This window comes from Rattus norvegicus, chromosome 2 (genome assembly GCF_036323735.1).
Source record: "Rattus norvegicus strain BN/NHsdMcwi chromosome 2, GRCr8, whole genome shotgun sequence".
NCBI classification, from domain to species: domain Eukaryota; kingdom Metazoa; phylum Chordata; class Mammalia; order Rodentia; family Muridae; genus Rattus; species Rattus norvegicus.
The window spans coordinates 184,853,634-184,875,016 of record NC_086020.1 but is presented as its reverse complement, the minus strand read 5'-3'; the positions used below and the strand labels follow the sequence as shown (position 1 = coordinate 184,875,016).

The 21,383-nt window shown below is 42.3% G+C and overlaps 1 protein-coding gene across 2 annotated transcripts in view; it reads left to right on the top strand.

Annotated features, from left to right (window-relative positions):
• Snx27 (sorting nexin 27) overlaps positions 1-21,383 on the top strand; it is an 83,002-nt gene that overhangs the window by 32,915 nt on the left and 28,704 nt on the right. For both annotated transcript variants that reach the window (NM_001110151.1, NM_152847.2), the window contains exons 3-5: positions 12,683-12,875; positions 15,371-15,435; positions 19,756-19,860. In NM_001110151.1, coding sequence (NP_001103621.1) covers positions 12,683-12,875; positions 15,371-15,435; positions 19,756-19,860 — 363 coding nt within the window. The remainder of the gene's footprint in view (positions 1-12,682; positions 12,876-15,370; positions 15,436-19,755; positions 19,861-21,383) is intronic.

Below are 21,383 nucleotides of genomic sequence, written 5' to 3'. Positions count from 1 at the left end.
TTCCTTTTTTTTCTTACACTCTCCAGTGTTTCTTGAGCCTTGAGTTGAGGAGAAATTGATACCCATGTTTCATTAGGGCTGAGTACTGGATAGTTACTTACCTTCAGCTCTTGGACCTGTTACCAGTCCGCATTAACTACTACTGCTCATTTCCATAGAAGCTTCTCTGGCCAGGACTGAAGGACACCTTAATCTGTGTACATAGAATTAATTAGGAAACCATTTGATACTGTGTCCATTTAGCAGACCACAATCTTAGATTTCCCTCTAGGATTTATGAGCTTCTGTAGTCACGGGCTTTTGACCAGATTGATGTACCAGGCATGGATTCACTCGTTTGGAGCAAGCCTCAGGCCACTTCAAAAGCGATTGCTAGTTACTCCTTCTGTGTGCTGCAAGTAACAGGTGGGCACATCTTGCCTGGTATGTCAGTATTGTAGCATGCAAGGTTCCCTGTTGGTTAGTACCATTGGTGAGTTTCTTCCCCAGCAGCCTGCAGAGGACCTCTGGCACTTGAAAGCAAGCCAATAGGGAGGATGTTTTCAATCAGTTCCAGCTTGATTTCTCTGTGTTCCACAATCAAAGCAATAGAGTTTGATCATCTAGTTTTGATGGGTAAGCAAGAGCAATGCAACAGCCTGTGTTTTGAGGACCTTGGGGGCTTTCTTGACCAATAACTTATAGAGAGACATTTCATACCTCACATTGAGATTTAATAACTTGTGTTTTTTTTTTTTAAATTATACTTGCAGCTGGGCAGTGGTGGGTGGCATGTGCCTTTAATCCCAGCACTTGGGAGGCAGAGGTAGGTGGATCTTGGAGCTCAAGACCAGCTTAGTCTATAGCCTGAGTTCTAGGACAGCCAAGGCTACACAGAGAAACCCTATCTTAACAAAAAACAACAACAAAAAAACCCAAAGTCAAAAAACCTACAAAGTACTGTTTTTTTTGTACTGGTTTCTGATTTCTTTTGTATATATATGTGTGTGTGTGTGTGTGTGTGTGTGTGTGTGTGTGTGTGTGTGTGAGAGAGAGAGAGAGAGAGAGAAAGAGACAGAGACAGAGAGAGAGACAGACAGAGACAGACTAGAAAAGACACAGGTTATGATTATAACCTTTGACTTTGTTGAAACTTTGTTTATACCCCAAGATGCAGTTGGTTCCATAGGATTCTGTTCAATAATGAAGTAAATGTGTATTCTGTAGCTTTTCGATAGATAAAGTGGTGTATACATGGGTTTTTGGGTGCTTTTAGTCCGTAGAGTAGGTTAGCTTTGGCATTCTTGTTGTTGGTATTTTGGAGGGTCTGGATTTCCCAGGGAGGAGGGTCTCGTGTCAAGTTTCTAACTATGGTATTAGAGTGTCCCCTTTAGTTATGACAATGTTTGCTCAGTGTAATTGGATGCTTTGGGGTATACATATGTTTGCAATCCTTATTTCTTTCTGTTAAGTTTGTCCCTTTATCACTATATATTGATAACATTTATTTCATTATTTTTTTGTTTTTACTTAAAACCTATTTTAGTTGCTATTGCTTGCTTCTAGCTTCTGTTTGCCTGATTCACATTTTCTCTATTATTACTTTTCGTCTTTGTCTTTACTTAGTAAAGCGAATTTCCTCAGGTAGCCTAGGATTGGTCCTTAATTGTTCAGTCTATATCTTTTAAGAATTTTATCTGGTCACTTTCAAGATTTTAAGTAAAAACATGTTCTTGTCATATGATATTTTTTCAAGTAATTTTGTATTTTTTTGTTCATTTTTGTAGTTTGATTTTTTTTTTTTGTATTATTAAGGTTTGTTTTCTCTTCCTCTTTTGTACAAGTATTCTACTAGTAAGCTTTGTGTTTTCATGAGAATCATTACCACCTGACTTTTTTCCCAGTAGAGGACTCTGTTTAGCATGGTGGTGATGAATTGCTTCAGTTTTTTACCTCTTTTGAAAAGACTTCATTTTTTCTTCCTTTAACAGAAAGCTTTATTGGGTGTTTTAGGTTGGCAGTCTTTCAGGACTGTCAATGTACTGTCCCTTTCCCTCTGGCTTATAAAGTTTCTACTGAGAACCTGATATTAGAAGAATGATTTGACCTTTACTTTGAAGATGTATATGGGTTGGGAATTGTTTGTTTCTTCTCATCACTGTCTTGTAGTATCAAAGGCTGAACAGTCATGGCAGGGCAGGCGCAGCGGCGGCAAGGGCACAAAGCGGACATTACCCCAGCAGTTTGGAAGCAGAGGGGTATGTGTGTGTGTGCGCGCATGTGTATTTTGAGACAGGGCTTCTCTGTGTAGCCCTGGCTATCCTAGAACTAGATCTGTATACCAGGTTGGCCTCAAACTCAGAGGATCCTCCTGCTTCTGCCCCCTGAGAGCTGGGGTTAAAGGGGTGTGAAGCCACCACTCTCAGCCTGTGCTTTTCCTTTTTCGAGGCACGGTTTTATGTAGCTCAGGCTAGTCTCAGCCTCACTACTGGCTGAGAATGGTGCTGAATTCCCTGCCCTCCCCCACCCACTCCAAAGCGTTGGAGTTAATAGGCGAGCTTCACCACACCTGGCTCATTTCTAGATTCCCCTTTTTGTCTTGTTCTTGCCTCTGAGAAAGTCTTATATTACTTAAATCTGATAACCTGAACTATCTTCTCCAAGATTTGAAAATTTTTCCTCAGCTCTTCATTAAATAGGTTTCCCCCTTTTCTTTCTCTTTCCTGTCTCTCTTCCTCCTTCCTTCCTTTCTTCCTATCTTTCCTTTTTCTTTTTAAATTTTATGTGTGTGAGTGTTTAGCCTATATGGATGTATGTATACTATATGGATGCCTGGTGCCCAAAGAGGCTAGAAGAGGGTGTCAGATCCTCTGAAGTCCAGTCTCTCCCCCACTACAGGAGTAGGAATCAGACTTAGCAGGCTCACCTGGCCAGTGCTTTGTACACCTAGAACCTCCATCTTGTCAGCTCTGTCTGTAACAATTTCACAGGGTGGTTTTCATTAAGAAAATGAAACTTTCTGCCGTGTATTCTACACTGTCATTTGAATAGGGTTCACTGGCTTTGGCTAGAAGTGAGTGCTTTAATGTAGTGTCTGTGGTTTCTACTGGTGTAATCAACCAGTTGGTGATGGATGAAGGGTTTAGTGTTACCTAAGCTGTATGGGTGTAGTGCCAGCCAGAAGACAGCTGTCTTGGAAAGGCTGTCATTTCCTGTGGGTTGCATGGGGCTGCTTTACAGGGCCTGTAGAATATAGGTGAGGTGGAGCCAGTGCAGCAGCAGGGTGTGCTGTCGTCTCAGTTTTTAAGGACAGTGGCAGTGTGGGGCCATGTGGATGGGTTTAGATAAGTATTCATATCCACAGCTTGGCATGTATCAGAGCAGAAAATACATCAGTATCTAGTGCTGCGTGGGTGCCGGGTGGCACCAGGGGGCCCAGATGGAGCACCTGTCTGTGTTTGAGGGTTGCATGGGTAACTTCACAGGGCTTCTGTGGCTAACTTGCAGTCTGCTTCCTGGTGCAGAGGGAAAATGGGTAGCCAGGGTTTGTGGCAAGTTGGATGAAGCTGTGTAGCGAGTCCCTGGGCTGGATCCCATGCTGCCTGGGCAGTAGGGACTGGGTAGGGTGGATGAGTACAGTGTAGTTGCAGTCTAATGAATAGTGATGGTAGTAACTGGGCTGCTCCCCAAACCGGGCCCAGGGTCTGTGCTGTTGCAATGTGTTTAACAGCAAATGTTCCAGGTATCCATGGGCCTCTTGTTTATCTTTTTCTTGCCATATAGAGACCCTCTTGGCTCAGGGTTGATCTTGAGAAAGAAGATAAGGACTGTAGTTCCCTTTATTATCTTAGTTTCCTTTTATTAATTTTATTTATTCATTTATTATTTTTGGAGATATGGTCTCATCGTTTAACCTCAGTTGACCTGGATATTGGTCCAGACCAAGCTGAGTGTTGGGATTAAAAGCATGTGCCACCCATACCCTATTCCTTTAAAATAAATCACACACACACACACACACACACACACACACACACACCCCTGGCCCCTTTAAATATATAAACATATGATTTTTATTTGTGTCTAAATGAAAACCCACAGAGGCCAGAAGAAGGCATTGATGCCTTTGAACCTACAGTTACAGGCAGTTGTGAGCTGCCTGGCATGAGTCCTGGGAACCAAACTGAGGTCCTGCAAGAGGGGAAGTGTTTTTAATCATCTCTCCATTCCCCAGCTACCTTCCTTAAAGACCCCTGTGTATCTCTGTGCTGACCATTGTCTCTGTCACATACCATGTCACTCAAGGCAGACTATCCAGCTGCTTCCTGGTGTGGGAGGTCGTAGCTGTGCTCTAAACACTCCACTGAAATACCTGTTTTTTCTTTCATTTGGTACTTTGTTGTGGAGAGAAATATTTTAGGCCCCACTTATCAGCCATCTTGCTCATAGCACCAAGATTCTTTTATCTGTTTTTTAAAGCAGATAGCCCGTTGTTTTAGCAACTTACTTGGAAGAGAATATGGATTCCCCCATTGAGGTATCTCAGCATTGTTGTTGAGAACCAGCTGATAAATAAGTGATTCTTTTTCTGGACTTGTTTCTGTCTCTTGACTGTTATATCTGGACATTTCAATTCTTACATCATTTTGGGTTGTCTTCAACTGAGTGGTTTTCCCCTGAGAATGGCCCATATGCTAACTCTTTATATTAATTCTTGCTTGTATTCTGAGTATTATGACTGTTACATTGTGTAGACTCTGGGTTCTATAATCTTTTTCTGAAGAGTACTGATGATTTTGCTTTATTTGCATCACCTTCAATCTCAGTTTACTTCTCAGCATTGGTTTTGTGTGTGTGTGTGTGTGTGTGTGTGTGTGTGTGTGTGTGTTTGTGGTGTATGCCTTTATGCATGTATGTATGTTGGCATGGTACATGTATATGTGTGTGTTACATGTGTATCGTGAATATATATTTAATGTCTGGATGGATGCATGGATACATGTATGGTATGCAGTATATATGTACATTTGCATGTCTGTGGATTGGTGGGTGTGTTTTCATGTGTAGAGGCCAGAAGTTCACAATTGGTGTCTTCCTGGATCATGCTCTGTCTTATATATTAAGACTACTAGAACCCAGACCTCTCCACTTTAGCTTGTCTAGCTAGCTGGCGTGCCTTTGAACTTCTCCTTCCACCTTTGAGGGGCTAGTATTATAGGCTGAGATCCAAACTCTGGTCCTTATGTTTACACAGCGAGCACTTTATTCACCAAACCCCTTCCTCTGTGTTTTGAGATGATTTCATGTAGCCCAAACTGCCCTCAAGCTTATTTCAAAGCAAGAACAACTCCTGATTCTCTTGTCTGTGTTTCTCAAGTGCTGGGCTTACAAGTGTGTACAACCATGCCTGGTGGAATAAACCTTGGTTAGGTTAACCATATACATGTCACAAAATATCTTTCTCAACCTTGTGTCTGACGGTTTGACTTACCTACTTTGCCTATGGGGTCATCCCCAGCCCCAACTGTACATTTTTGTGTCTGCACACAGCATTCAAATAGTCTAAATTACATCGTGTTTATTCAGTAGATGCTCATCTCTGGCCATTCCTCTAGGCACCTTTATTACCTGTTCCTGTGGCAGCCTCAGTGCTTATGAGTCTTTTACTATTTAAGTCAAGGAGATGTTAGATTTTCTTTTGAAGGTTTTTGTTAAGATATTGTGGGGGGTAGGGGCTGTTTCAATATGTAGTTCTGTGCTAGTCCCAAACTCTTAGCTAAAGTGATTCTCCTGCCTCAGCCTCTCTAACAGTTGGGACTGTAGATTCGTGCCATCTAGCCAGCTTTTCTCAGAGTTGTAATTGCTCAAGTTGTGCTTCTTGATTACTGATATCCCCTGCAGTGACAAGTCCACTAAAAGTAGTTAACCTTGTGTCTTAGGGTTTTTGTTGCTGTGATAAAACACCATGACCAAAAGTAACTTGATAGAAGCAAGGGTTTATTTCAGTTAACAATTCTTTGGCCACAATCTGTCACTGAAGGAAGAAGTCAGGGCAGGAACTTGAAAGCAGGAACATGGAGGAATGCTCCTGATGGCTTGCCCAGCCTATTTTCTTACTCAACTCAGTCGCCTGCTCAGGGCTGACACATCCACAGTGAGCTAGGCTTTCCCACATCAACCATTAATTGGGGAAATGCCCACAGACTTGCCTAAGGCTATTTTTAGAGGCATTTTCTCAGTTTCCCTCTTCTCAGACATGTCTAGGTTTGTGTCAATTTTACAGTACACTAGCCATGATAGTTGACCCCATGTTAATTTGATACACATTGTTTATGGAGACTATCACCATTCCCTACTCTTTCTCCTCCCCTTCCTCCTCCTCCTCTTTGTTGTTTATTTGAGACAGGTTTCACTGTATAGCCATAACTGTCTTGGAACTCAGTCTGTAGACCAGGCTGGCTTTGAACTCGCAGAGATCCACTTGACTCTGCCTCCTGAGTGCTGGGATTAAAGGCCTGTGCACCCCTGCCCACTGCTGGGCTTCACCTTTCCTTTATTGATCATCCTGAAGATGTCATATTAACATCAGCGTCACAGTCTACAACACTGCAACTTTTAAGAACTCCATAGTCTTTAAAACTTCAGTTTCTTTAAAACATCCAGTTTCTCTGAAATATCCATAGTATCTCTAAAATATCCAAAATCTCCCTAAAATCTCCAACTCCCCTTCTGTAAAGTGAAACACACGTTACACACATTCTTCTTACAGACGGAAGAACCAGGGCACAGTTAAAATCAAAGCAAAGCAAACCAGAGCTGGCTGGTGTGCAAGCGCTTGCCGTCTGGGACCCGCTCAACTCCCTGGCCTCCAGAGGGTCTGAGCAGCTCCTCTCCAAGGCTCAGGCCAGCTCCACTCGACAGCCGAATCTGTCTTTGGCACCGTCCTGTCATCTCTACAATGTTGGGGTCTCCACTGCAACTGGGTTGAACCCTTAATGATATCCTCTTCTGAATGTTCGTCAGGGACTCTGACCAAGCCTCAGCTTCTCTTATGATCCCTTCAATCCTGGGGTTTCTACTAGAGCTGGAAAGTTTTGAGAGCCAGAGTGACTATGAGCCTATAATCCTAACATGTGGGAGGCGAGGCAGGAAAATTATTGTAAGTTTAAGATCAGCATAGACTGCATAGGGGATTCCAGGCCAGCCTGGGCTAGAGTATGAGACCCTGTCTCAAAAAGAAAAAAAGTGAGCGACACAGGTGAATCTGAGTTTGGGACCAACTGTATAGCAAATTCCAAGCTGGTGGCTACCCTCAAACTCATAGAGATCTGCCCGTCTCTGCCTCCAAGTGCTAGGATTAAAGGTGTGTACTGCCACTCCCAGCTGAAAGATATTTTTGTAGGACTCAAACTTTAATGAGTTTAATGTTTTTCTTAATTTTTTTTTTTATTATTATAAGAGTGCCATGCCATGGACTGGTGGGATTGGCTCGGGGGTAAAAATGTGTCTGTTGCCAAGCCTGACAACCAGAGTACCATGTACAGTATCCACAGACTAGAAGAAGAGAACCAAGTCTGGAATGTTGTCCTCTGAGTCTCCATACATATGACTGCTCGAGCACACGAATGCACACACACACACACACACACACACACACACACACACACACACACACACCCCACGTGCAGACTTCCGGTTTACATAGTTTGTGATGAGAAGTTTGCTCGTGTTATTCTTTTTTTTCTTTTTTATAGAATATTTTAACCTACTCTGGCTATCTTCAAAGTTTTCTTCTTTATCTTTGATTTATTTAAGTCTTAAGAGGGTATTTCTCAGTATTTATCCTATTTAGGGGAGCTGATTTAGTATCTTGTTAGTTTTCGAGAAATTTTGGCCAGTGACTCTGTATTTCTTCAGTTTTCCATTTTTTTCCTCTTAGCTTTCTTTAAAAAGGTTTTTTTCTAAGATTTGTATGCATGGTGTTTGCCTGCCTGCATGTGGATATGTCAGTGTGTGCCTATTGTTCTTGGAGACCACAGGAGGGTGTAAAGGCCCTTGGAGCTGGAGTTGCAGAGGACTGGAGGGCACCATGATGAGAACTGTACCTGGCCCTCTGGAGTGTCGGTCAGTGCTCTCAGCTCTTGTCTTCCTCAGTTTCTTGTTGTTAGACTGGTGTTGGCTGAAGCTTCTGGACGGCCTGTCTGTCCCGTGTTCTTTGCTTGTTTCTGTTTAGATGGTGTTGGCTGGTCTGTTTTTATGTTCCCTCGTTCTTTGTCATCACTGTTTACTGGAAAAACTGACAGAGGACTTCTCTTCTCTCACACAGTGCTCTTTTTTGTGCCATTTTCATTTGACGTTTGCACTTGGTTTTCATACTTGCTAGCGTTCCTCATCTGTTCACACCTGTTTCACGCCTTTTCCTTTAGTATCCGCTCTTTCAGCACATTTTCATAGGTTTAGTCCCTTGTCATCATGGAGGGAAGCATGGTGACATGCAAGTCGACACGGTGCTGGAGAAGGAGCTGAGGAAGCATTCAAATACATGAGCCCGTTGGGACCACTGTCCCTCGAACCCCACAGCATCTGTGTCCTCACGTAGCTGCATTGGCCCTCATAAGTATTGGGAAGGGGAAAGGATAACCGACTCAGCTTTGTGGTTGTCTTATGGTATTTGACTCCAAAGCATCGTGTGTGGGAAAACTGTAAGCACTGAAGTCATGGTGCTGGAGGAGGTGCTCGGGTTTTTCTGTGAGGGAATTGGTATGTGGTAAGCTCGGCCTAGGTTTGCTGTGGCTGTCCTCACCTTACTGATGGGCTTCAGTTCCTCTGGAGTGGCCGCTGTTGCTGGTGAGAATGGCAGCCAGGGAGGGAGCTCAGGGGCTCTCAGTGTTTCCCATTGCCACCTGAGTGTCTACACAACAGACACGTTCTCTTTTGTTGTTGTTGTTGCATTTATTTATATTTACTTACTGTGTGTTTGTTGGTTTGTTGTGGGTGTCTATGTCAGAAGACATCTCAGGAGAATTTTCACCGTGTGGGTTTTGAGATATGTGTGTATTAGACAGGATCTCATGATGTAGCTCTGGCTGACCTGGAACTCATTATGTCAGTCAGGGCACCCTCATTCACAGAGACCTGCCTGCCTCTGCCCCCAGAGAGTTGAGAGTAAATGCACACACCAACACACCTGGCATTGTATAGCTTTTTTGAAAAACAGAATATATTATAAAGTGTTGGGGATCAAACCAAGGGCCTTTGAGGATGCTGCGTGCGCACTGTATGAGTGAGGTGTAGCCCCAGCTAGAATAGCTCCTGTTCTAGGACTAATGTTTGTTTGTTTGTTTGTTTGTTTGTTTTCCAAGGCAGGATTTCTCTGTTTAACAGTCCTGGCTATCCTGGAATTCCATTTGTAGACGAGGCTGGCCTGGAACTCACAAAGATCTGACTGCCTCAGCCTTCTGAGTGCACCACCATCCCCCACCCCACCCCCCCAGAACTAATTTAGCCTCCTTCCGAGAGCAGGCCCTTTGAGTTCTCTTCTAAAAGCCACAAAATTCAGAGAAGTCTGTTTTTTTCTGTTCGGAAGAAAGTTGAATTGTTCTAAACCCAGTGTGAACTCTGAGAAGTACTCATTGCGTTACCCGGTGAGAGTTTTTCCTTGAATTGCTTGCTGTTTAGACAGAATTGCAGGTGACTGGAGCCTGCTTGTGTTTAGCACCTCTTGTGTGCTTAGCCCCACAAGTCTAGCTACTTTGGCCTACTTGGCTCATGTGGCCTCCCTGCGCCATGCTTTAGAAGTTACCCAGGCAGAGAGCCAAGGAGCTGTAGGACTCACCTTTCTAGTTTCCTTGTCTTAGGGATCACAGTTATTGGCTGCCTCCTGTTGTCTCATGTCTTGAAAAGAGTTGTTTCTGTTTTGTGTCCAGTTTTCTATTTGTAGTAAGAGGTTGACTATGGACCACTTGAGGACATCCAGCTTAGGTGTCCTATATAAAGCATTATGTAGTATTTAGGGAAAATAATTAAAAATTAATTTAAATATTATCAACTCCAAAAGAAACATAATGTTAAAAAGAAGAAAAATGTCAATGGAATTCCATATTATAGAAAAAAAATTACAGTTCCAGTCATAAATAATGGCAAATAGTTTTTAGATCTTTCTCTGGTTTTATTGAGACAGAGTTTGTGTGTAGACAACACTGGCCTTACTTGTTTACAGTGATCCTCCTGCCTCCACTTTTTTTTTTTTAAGATTTATTTATTTATCATATATAAAGTACACTGTAGCTGTCTTCAGACACACCAGAAGAGGGCATCTGATCTCATTGCAGATGGTTGTGAGCCACCATGTGGTTGCTGGGATTTGAACTCAGGACCTCTGGAAGAGCAGTCGATGCTCTTAACCACTGAGCCACGGGTAGAGAAAAAAAAATCTCCTTTGGACACAAAACTGTTCTTTATGAGGAAGAGTGGTACATTATACTCTTAAAATTCAGAGCTTTTTGCAGTGCTTGGTAGAATTGTTAACAAGGAAGAAAGGGTTGTACTCTGAGCCAGGTGGGTGGCCCAGCCCTGGAGAGGTGGCAACGGGAGAATCAGGAGTCGAGGGCCAGCTGCAGCTGCAGCTGCACAGTGAGTTCTAATGAGACTGTTGTGAAACCAACACCTCAAACCAAATGATTAAAGAATAAAATTAAGTATTCAAAAGACCCTTAAATAAAGTAAAAATAATGAAAATGGAAGAAGATATTCACACTGTGAACATGTGAAAGAGATATGTCAACCACAACAACAAAAGGCTGGTCATGGTGCCATGACCTGTTATACATTGCGTCTGGGAGGCATGGGCTAGAGGATCTTAAGTTTGAGGCTAGCTTGCACTGCACTTCAAGACCTTGTCTCAAACACAAGCGAACAAAAATTCCGGTAGAAAAACCACATAGAGCTAGAAGTGATGGCTTGTTCCTTTGGCTCTAGGAGGGAAATCACTTGAGCTCAGGAGTTTGGGGCCAACTGGGCAACATTGTAAAACATATAAACATCTCAGAACAAACTACTGGAACTTAACAAGTCTGTGAAAAATGCACACAAACTTAATATAATAGTTGGTATTTCACAAAAACAGTGGCTGGGCCTGGTGGAGTAAATAGCACTTAGGAGGCAGAGACAGGCAGATCCAGGACAGCCTGGTCTACAAAGTGAGTTTCAGGACAGCCAGGGCTACACAGAGAAACCCTGTCTCAGAAAAACTAAAACAAAAAAGCAAAACAAAAACAAAAAGGATATTTGGATAATAAATAATAGGAAGAAATTTTTCATCGTAGAGAAGTTTTGAATGTTAAAAGAGACTTTGGATATTTAAAAAGATTGAACTTTTAAAGATTGTAGGACTTTTTTAATTTTTACTTTTTATTCCTGAGACATGGTTTCTCTGTGTAGCCCTGGCTGCCCTGGAACTCGCTCACTCTGCAGATCCGGGTGGTGTCAGACTTAAGAGATTTGCCTTCCTCCTGAGTACTGAGTACTGGGATGGAATGCACAGGCCACCAGGCCCAGCCAACTGTGGACTTTTAAAAGTTAGAATGTTTTAGATTGTGATGTTGGTATTAATATGGGGTCTTGGAGATGATCTAAAAAGGAAAGGTCATGGTCTTAGTACGTTATCTGTTTGTGTGACCTGTGATAAGGAGTCAGCTGTCCTGACTGGTAACTTGGGGGAATAAACTGGGACTCTCCCGGTCTTTTCACACCCATTCCATTGGCAGAAATACATTTCTTCTCATATGTCCCAGACTGGCCTTGAGTTGCTGCATAGCTGAGGATGGCCCGAGGATGACTCCTGAGTGCTGGGGTTATGGGTATGCCCCACCATTCCTGTTTATGTGGTGCTGGGGATCAAACTCGGGGTTCCTGCATGCTAGGCAAGCACTCTACCAATTATACTTCTTTCCCAGATCCTCAAAAGATTTTTTCTTAGGTGCTATAGAAGGGAGTATAAGTTCTTACAAATCTTAGAGCTTGGTTGGACATTGTCTCCTAAGGCTAAAATGTACATGTCTTTAAATCCTCAATCCAGTACTCATCTCTGTATGTACAACAGGAGACTGTATACAAACATTATAGCAGCATTTTCACATGGAGAGCTAAAGTCTGAAACAACCCCAATGCCAACAATGAGAGAAGAAGTAAAACAAAGTGAACATGGAGTTGATGAGGTGGCTAAGCAGGTAAAGGCCACCCAGCCTGACACCTGACTTCTCCTGGGACCCACACGATGGGGAGAGCTGACTCCCAGAAGCTGTCCTCTGACCACTTCTGAAAAGACTATAGAGCTAGCTAGTGTGAGCTGTACATATGTCAGTCAAGTCATGCTGTTCTGTAATTAACCCCAGATTTTCTTTTCCTTCCTCATTAGCCTGATTGTTCACTCACTGCATTCATTGCAGTGGTTTTGAGAAACGTCTACCTTTCTGAAAACAAATTCACCCTTAAAACCTGGTAATTGCCTTTGAAGGTGTTTAGATGTTAGAGTAACTGGTAAAAATGAGACCATACCTCCTCAAAAGGAGTAGTTCTCTCATACATAGGACTTTTCCATGTTTATTAAAATGGCTGTGAACATTCTCTGTGTAGTGCATAGAAATACACCTAGCCAATATGCACCTGACTTTAGATGACTGAGTTCTTTGTTCTGTCTCACCAGGTATACAATGTTTATATGGCCGGGAGGCAGCTGTGTTCTAAGCGGTACCGGGAGTTTGCCATTCTGCACCAAAACCTGAAGAGAGAGTTTGCCAACTTTACATTTCCTCGACTTCCAGGAAAGTGGCCATTCTCATTATCAGAGCAACAGTTAGATGCCCGGCGTCGGGGGTTGGAAGAATATCTAGAAAAGGGTAAGCCAGGCTTCAATTCTTAGTAGGTAAAGGCACTTGCCACCAGAGCTAATGACCTGAGTTCAGACCCCAGGACCCACAGTTAGAAGGGAAGCAACTCACACAGGTTGTCCTTCTCATGGCCATTTATCTGCTGTGGTAGGTGTGTGCCCCACCCAAACTGGTGGATAAATAAATGTAAGTTTTAAAGTGTTTAAAAGGTAAGTCAGTCCATTAAACTTTACTATGCTGAATGGGTATAGATTCTAATTCCTAAATTGCATGGCTGTGTTTCCAGCAGTCATGTTTCTGATGAGAAGTGTTAAATGATCTGGGCCGTGAAGGCAAGACTGAAATGTCCACTATGGTGACAGAACCCCACTTTGCTAGCTTGCAGAGAACCTCATAACAGAAAAATGAAGTTGTTAGTGGCCCTTCATGGTCTTTTATTTATAGGGTTTTATTTACATTTAAACGCATTGCTGTGGTGTGTTGATAATTCTTGTTTCATCGGGGTGTCCTGTATTCCTTACTCCTTTACAGCTGTTCCTGTATAGGTTTGCTTAGCTGTTGACCATCTAAAGTCTCCTGGTTCTCAATAGGGAGAACTAATAAAGCTTCCAAATGATAATTTAGGATTGTATGGATGTGGTACTGCAATATTTGTTTCTCTAGAAAGGCAAAAAAAAAAAAAAAAAAAAAAAGGCACAGATCTGAGTAATAATGTTGTGGTTGTGGGCAGACACTGCCTTGATGTATTATATCATAGCTACATAACTTGCTAACTGTGTGTCTTAGTCACCTTTCTATTGCTTGGACGACACCATGACCAAGGCAGCTTAGAAAAGAAGCATTTAATTGGGGGCTTGCTACAGCTTCAGAGGATGAGTCTGTGACCATCATCATGACAGGAGCCCAGTGGCAGGCAGGCAGGCAGGCAGGCAGGCGGGCGGGCGGGAAAGGTTCTGGAGCCCATAGTTGAGAGCTTACATCTCATCCATAAGAGAGACTGGGCCTGGTATAAACTGTAGAAATTTCAAGACCCACCCCCAGTGCCACTCTTCCTCCAACAAGGCCACACTTCCCATCCCCACCAGACAGTTTCAACAACTAGGAGTGAAGCATTCAAATACATAAGCCCATGGGAGCCATTCTCATTCCGATCACCACACTATGCACTAAGTTTTTTTTTTTTTTTTTAGAATATTAGTTTAAAAGAATAACGGTGTAAAGACTAATTGACATAATTCAATTTAAACAAACAAACAAACAACAAACAAAACCCCAACTAACATTGGCAGTGAACCTTCTTTCTGAAGAGCTATTTCCTGACAGTAATGGAGGCCCCTGATTTTACCTTTTCCTGAAGTAAACTGGCCCTCTGAATGCGGCGTGGGGATGTTAGATGGGGTACTTTAGAAATGCAGTGAAATTGTCCATGTACTTTCCCATCCTTGGGGTGGAGAGCTACCCTAGTTTAGATAGCCAGTTACTCAGTTACCTGCCTCCCTCCCCTCTTTCCTTTGGTCACACTTGCCCTGTGTCTTGCTCTCTGTGTCTCTGTCTTCTATCTGTCTCCCGTAGATCAATTTGAAGGGGAAGTTAGATGTTCTGTTGAGCTCACATTTTTGGTTACCTACCCCCTTTCCAAAGTGATGTTAGGTATCATTCTCTGACTTGCTCTTCCTCGGCAAGGTTTCCTCTTGTTTCATTTGATGTTTGGTTTACGCTTACCTGACCTTTCTCTTCTTTCTGCTGCCTCTTTTTCCTGTGTTCTGACATGTCAATTGATCCCACAAGACTGGAACCTTAGATGTGTGATACTTCTCTATATTTAACGTTTTTAGCAAACTACATCTTTATATTTCCTTTTTTTTTTTTTTTTTTTTTTTTGGTTCTTTTTTTTTTTTGTTTTTTTTTTTTTCGGAGCTGGGGACCGAACCCAGGGCCTTGCGCTTCCTAGGTAAGCGCTCTACCACTGAGCTAAATCCCCAGCCCCTATATTTCCTTTTATTGCACTGTTCTATACCATATTTAGATGAATTTCTACCAGGCCTTAAGATTCATATACTGAGGATACATATATCAGGTTATAATTGCCTGCTGCTAATTTAAAATTTTCTATATGTTCCCTCCCACCCCCACATCCCAAGATGTTTCTCCGTGTAGACCTGGCTGTCCTGGGACTCAACTCTGTAGACCAGGCTGGCCTCGACCTTACAGAGATTACCTGTCTCTGCCCCCTGAATGTGGCGATTAAAAGCATGAGCCACCACTGCAAGGCTTGGCTTACTTTTTATACAATGTTTTGCTGTATAGCCCAGGTTAGTCTAGAATCACTCTGAAATTCAAGCTGACCTTGAACTTGCAGCAAACCTGCTTCAGTTTCTGAAGTACTGGAATTGCGGATAGATATGACCTGCTTTGCCCTGATGGTTTAAATGTAAACTTTGCGATGCATCCTTTATATTCCTGATTTAGAGCCTGATGCTTGGTACTGCCTTTGTTCTCTACAGTGTGCTCCATCCGAGTCATTGGTGAGAGCGACATCATGCAGGAGTTCCTGTCAGAATCTGATGAGGTAGGTGAACGCCCCTTCCCTGATCCCGTCTTGCTGAGCTTGTTATGTGGAAAAATAAATATAGACAGTGTTTGTGGGATGAATTACAGTCAGCTCTGTCGAGTGAGTGGATTTCTCCATTTCCTTTCCATGGGTATCTACCCTTTAACACCTAGAGCCAGGTTCACTTTCTCTGCCTTTTGTTTTAATTATTTTTTGAGTTCTGCTATAAAATAAACCCTCATCCTGGTATTTTCAATCACACATGTGTACGTGTAGATGTACACATCACTGTATTTTGTCCACGTTCCCTCCTCATTATGTCCCCATCACTTCCCTCTGGCCTCCTCCCTGGTTCCAAGGACCCCTCTGGCTTTGGTCTCTCATTTGTATTTATGTATTCAAGTCTAGAGTCTGCACAGGAGAGAAAAATTGGATGCAGTCGTTCTTTCCTTCTGTATTATCCCCTTTCTCTTGTCTGTTAACTTCCTTTTCCCTTCCATGTTCCACGAATGAGAGAAAGCGTGATGTCTTTCCCAAGAGTCTGTCTGATTTGGAATGTGATGATCTCCTGCTCCACTTGCTTTCCTTGTGAGTCTTCTGTTCCCCTCTCGGCTGGAGCTAGAAGCACTTACTTCTCTTCATTGTACTGTTCCTCTGTATGTCTACCTGTCAGTCTCCCTTTTGTTTGCTACTTTTGAAGTTATTTTAAAGGTAATTTTTTCATCTGACGAAACAGCAGCCCCAGTGGTTTATTCTGGACCTGCATGCTGGTAAATTTTATTTCTTGAGATTCAGGTCTCTCTCTGTATTTCTGAGGTAATGTTATGAGTATTTCTACATTGTCTGTCGGATCCCGATCATCAACAAACATGGTGACTTACTCTACTTAGAATGCTATAAAATTATGTACAAGTGACACAGTGGCTGGCTGATCTCAAAGCCCCTGAGCACTGGGTTTAGGAGTCTTTTCTGTTGGGTATGTGGCAGGACTAATGGAAAGATCATTGCCATAATTCTGCTGCTGTGAGAAAATGCTGGAATTTTCTCCTCTCCCCTTCCCTCTTCTCCCTTCCCTTCTCTTCCCTTTTCTCCCTCTTTCCCCCTCCCCTTTGCTGCCCTCCTCTCTCCTTTTCTTCTTTCCCCCTCCTCTTTTTCTCTCCCCTCCCCTTCTCCACTTCTCTTTGCTTCTCTGTCTCTAAATAAAAGCATGCTAAAGAAAAAAACATTTCCGCCCTTCCTCTTAGTAACCATATTTCTCCATTCATAGCTAAGCATCTTAGAAGGGCATTCTGTTTTACTGCCATTTCCCTACTTAAAAGTTTAAAACTTTGCAGTTTTCAGGATTCAGTTTGAACTCTTACATGGCACTCAGAAGGCCTGTCATGACCTGGTCCCTCTCCATCTCTCTGACCTCATTCCCTGCCATTGTCTTAGGTATTGTTAGTCCAAATATTTTGGTACTTTTATTTTCCTTTATGTTGCTACAACTCAAACCTCAAAACTCATGCATGCCAAACAAATGTTCCACCACTGTGCCACATCTCCAAACCTCCGGAATACGTTTTCAGCATTTATTATTTATTATATGTGTGTTCTGTACATGCAGTGCAGCATTTTACAACATGGTAGACAACTTGGGAAACAGTTGGTTCTTTCCTTCCACCATGGGGGTTTGCACACCAAACTCATCAAGGACATCAAGTTTAGTGCAAATGCCTTTATCAGCTGAACCAACCTACTGGCCTTCTCATTGGCCGGAGTACTGTTGATTGATTTCCTTAATCCATTGTGTCCTTCCCTTGAGCTTATGTCCTCTTCAGGGTACCTGCCCTCACTTCATCCCATGCCTGTCTTTTCCATCACTGATCCTTTACAGCAGGTCAAAGGCCATTTCTCTGTACTCTTCAGCTGTCTTTGTCAACTCCTTTGCAGTTCTTCATGCTCTGTCTATCTGTCTATCTGTCTGTCTTGGGAATGGAATCTATTCTTTGTTACTTTGACTTTCCTCATTCACTATTATGCAGAGGCAGCTTCTTTTTTTTTAAAAATTTATTTATTTATTTTGTATATGAGAACACTGTAGCTATCTTCAGACACACCAGAAGAGGGCATCGGACCCCATTACAGATGGCTATCAGCCACCATGTGGTTGCTGGGATTTGAACTCAGGACCTCTGGAAGAGCAGTCAGTGCTCTTAACCACTGAGCCATCTCCCAGCCCGCAGAGGCAGCTTCTAATCTGCCATTTTCCTGACCCACCTCTTTGAAGTCTTCCCTGATGACTCAAGTCATTAATTTTTCATCTTACAAAGAACTTCTGCAGCTAGTATAACTCAGTCATCATTTTATTGCCATCTCATTTCTAATTTTATACATATAAGCAGTTTGTCACTTTATATTTTTAGCTTACAAGAGTGTGTGAGCTACCAGTAGGTAAGAGCTAAATCTCGATTATCTTTATATCCCAGAGCCTCACCACAGTGTCCCACACAGTGGAGGTGCTTAGTAAGTGTTCATTGGATAGAAGGGTGACTATGTAATACTGTCATCCAGCAGTTATTCTTCATGCCTATCTCTTGCTTTTCTGACTAGATTATAGGTTTCTTGTAGCTAAGGGTATAAAGTATAATAGTGCCCTCTCTCTACCCATGGTTTTACTTTCTACAGTTTGTTTCTGTGGTCAGCTGTGCACTAAACAGATAAATACAGTCTTTTAGAAACGAACACTATGTAAACTTCACATTGTGTGGTATTCTGAGTACCACAGTAAAACTTTATGTCCACCCCATGGGGACCTTAGTGGTCTGTCTGGTGTGTCTACTCTGTATATGCCACCTGTCTGATAGTCACATGGTAGGTTGGTCAGTCATCACATTGCCTGCACTGGCATCACTCCCTTGCTGTATTCAAGGAACTCTTAACCCTTCAAAGCAAGAGAGTGGTTTAATTAGCAACCAAGGGAGCCTTGTAACAGTAAGAAAAAGGATTCTGGTAAGATTGCTGAAGTCTATAGGAATGCCTCTTTTGTCGATGAAATTACAGACCAACCCCCCAGAAAAATTGCACAAGAACCTTAAACTGTAAACGTACAGCCAGGGTCCATGTCAGTTGCTTACTGCAGGTGCTAACCCTTTTCCTGGACTCTCACCCCTGTGGGTAAGGAGGAAGCTATCGTAATGCTTAGGGTGCTTTAAAACAAAGAGTAGTAATATTTTTAATGGTCAGTGAGAATTAACTTATTCCTAGATGATTATTTTTCAGTAATAAAAATTAGTAGACCAAAATCTATGAGAAGTTGGGGATGGTGGTTCACTCCTATAATCCCAGCATTCTAGAGACCAAGGGAGGAAGAAGGATGGCCTTCAGTTCATTGTGCGCCTTATCTCAAAAACACTTAACAAAAAGACAAAAGATAAACTATTAGAAAAATGTGTTGAGGCTGGAAACGGCTCAGCAGTTTAGGAGCCTTTGCTGCTCATGTAGAAGACCTGGGTTCAATTCCCAGCAAGTGAGTGGTGGCTCCCAGCTAATCTGCCCAAGGTCTTCCTGATCTCTGTGAGCACTGGACACACACACACACACACAGTGCACGTACAAACATGTGGGCAGCACCCAGACACATAAAATAAATCTAAAAAGTAAAAAAAAAGAAATATGCGTTATCATCAAAAGCAATGAGGATTGTAGGTAGTTTTGGGTTTTTTTTATGGGTTTATGGTGTGTGTGTGTGTGTGTGTGTGTGTATGTGTGTGTGTGTGTGTGTGTGTGTGTGTGTGTTTGTGTGTGTTTTGCTAGAGCCCTAAACATTCCAGGCAAGTATTCTCACACTGAGCTATATCCCCAACTCTGTTTATTTTTAATTAAGTAAGAGTAAGAACTGTATAGTGTTTGCTAGAATATTGGGCATGACACAATTTACATCTCATCAATTTTGCATTTTCAAGATGGTCTGATCATATCAAGGACATCAGTGTGTGCCTTTAGCCTATCTAGCTGCCTAATTATTCAACCAGTGTTGAGACATCTCCTGTCTCCTTTTTCTCACCTTTGTGAGTTCTGAATGGAGTGACAAGAGTGGACCGAAATCTCATCTGAGCTTCACATAGACTGTTGCAAAAGGATTCTATTTTGAAGTGGCAATATATCTGTTCATTTTAAAGGATAACTTCTAAACCTAAAGTCAGCTTCTATGAGTTGTAAATAACTTTTAAGACTTCATTTTTTTCTCATTTTATTAGAATTTACTTCCTGTCTCTTATGTTAGATATTATTTAACTAGCATGTAGCAAGGAGAATGAAGACTTACTAGTTGCAAATTGTTTCTTTCTCTTCCTTTAGAATTACAATGGTGTGTCTGATGTGGAGCTGAGAGTAGCATTACCAGATGGAGCAACTGTTACTGTCAGAGTTAAAAAGAACAGCACCACAGACCAAGTGTACCAGGTAAAGTCACCTTGACATTGGGTGACATGAAGCTAAGAAAAAAATTAAATGGCTACTGTGAAGTTAACTTTGTCCTTCTTAAAAGAAAGCGGTATGAGAACTGGGTATATTGGCATGTGCTTGTATGCTTGTAATCTCAGCACGTGGGAGGCTAAGGAAGAATTCTGCAAACACTAGAGTATTCAGGAGTATAAAACAAAACCTTGTGGGATTTTTTTTTTTTTTTTTTTTTTTTTTTTTGGTTCTTTTTTTCGGAGCTGGGGACCGAACCCAGGGCCTTGCGCTTCCTAGGTAAGCGCTCTACCACTGAGCTAAATCCCCAGCCGTGGTTTTTTTTTTTTTTTTTTTAAGTGCAGTAAATACCCCAGAGTGCAATGGTTGTAATTAACTCTTCCTTCTCCTTTGTTGTTGTAAACAAAAAAAACAAAAAAAAAAAAAAACCCAGACTTTTTTAAAAAGTGTGTGTGTGTGTGTGTGTGTGTGTGTGTGTGTTGGCACTTGTGTGCATATTTGTGGAGACTGAAGGTTACATTGATGTCTTCCAAAACACTAGGTGTCCTCCATCACTCTCTGTCTCACTCCTTTAAGATGGACTCTCTAGGCTGTGGCCAGCACACTTCAGCACTCCTCCTGGCTTCACCTTCAATGGTGCTAGGGTTACGATCTTGAATGCATAGAGATCCATGCTCACTTTTTTATTTGGTTGCAGGGGTGGGGGTGTTCAAACTCAGTTCCTCATGCTTGTTAGTAAGTGCTCTCACCCACTAAACTATCTTTCTAGTCCCTTGTTAAAAAAAACACAAAAACAACCTCGTGTGTGTGTGTGTGTGTGTGTGTGTGTGTGTGTGTGTGTGTGTGCCTATAGAGGTACACATGTGTGTTCAGATATACATGCATGTATGTGCGTGCTTGTGGAAACCAGAGGTTGTCACTAGGTGTCTTCCTAGATTGCTTCTCCACCTTACAGACTAAGGCAGGATCTCTCTAGCCAATTTGAGCTAGGGACCCCCTGGGGGCTTGGATTACAGGTAGCTCGTATAGCTCCCAGCATTTATGTGGGAATGAGAGATCTGAACTGTTTCTCACACTTGGACTGCCACAGAGCTATTTTTCCAGCCCTGTAAAACACTTTTTAAAAACATATAAAATCAAAATAGAATCAAATATAAATTCCTCTATATACTTTTTTTTTTTTTTTTTTTGTTCTTTTTTTCGGAGCTGGGGACCGAACCCAGGGCCTTGCGCTTCCTAGGCAAGCGCTCTACCACTGAGCTAAATCCCCAACCCCCTTTTTTTATTATGTGAGATATAGAACCCAGAGCCTTGGGCGTCAGGGGAAGTACTCTACCACTGAACTGTACCCCAGTTCCTCCATCGGTCATATGTAGTAACAATCAAGACCTTGCCACTCTTACACCATGACCTGCTTTTCCTTTTCCTCTAAGGTTGTTTGTTTGTTTGTTTGTTTTTGGTTTGGTTTGGTTTTTTTTTTTTAGCAAACACCGTGTAGAGCTGTGTATGCT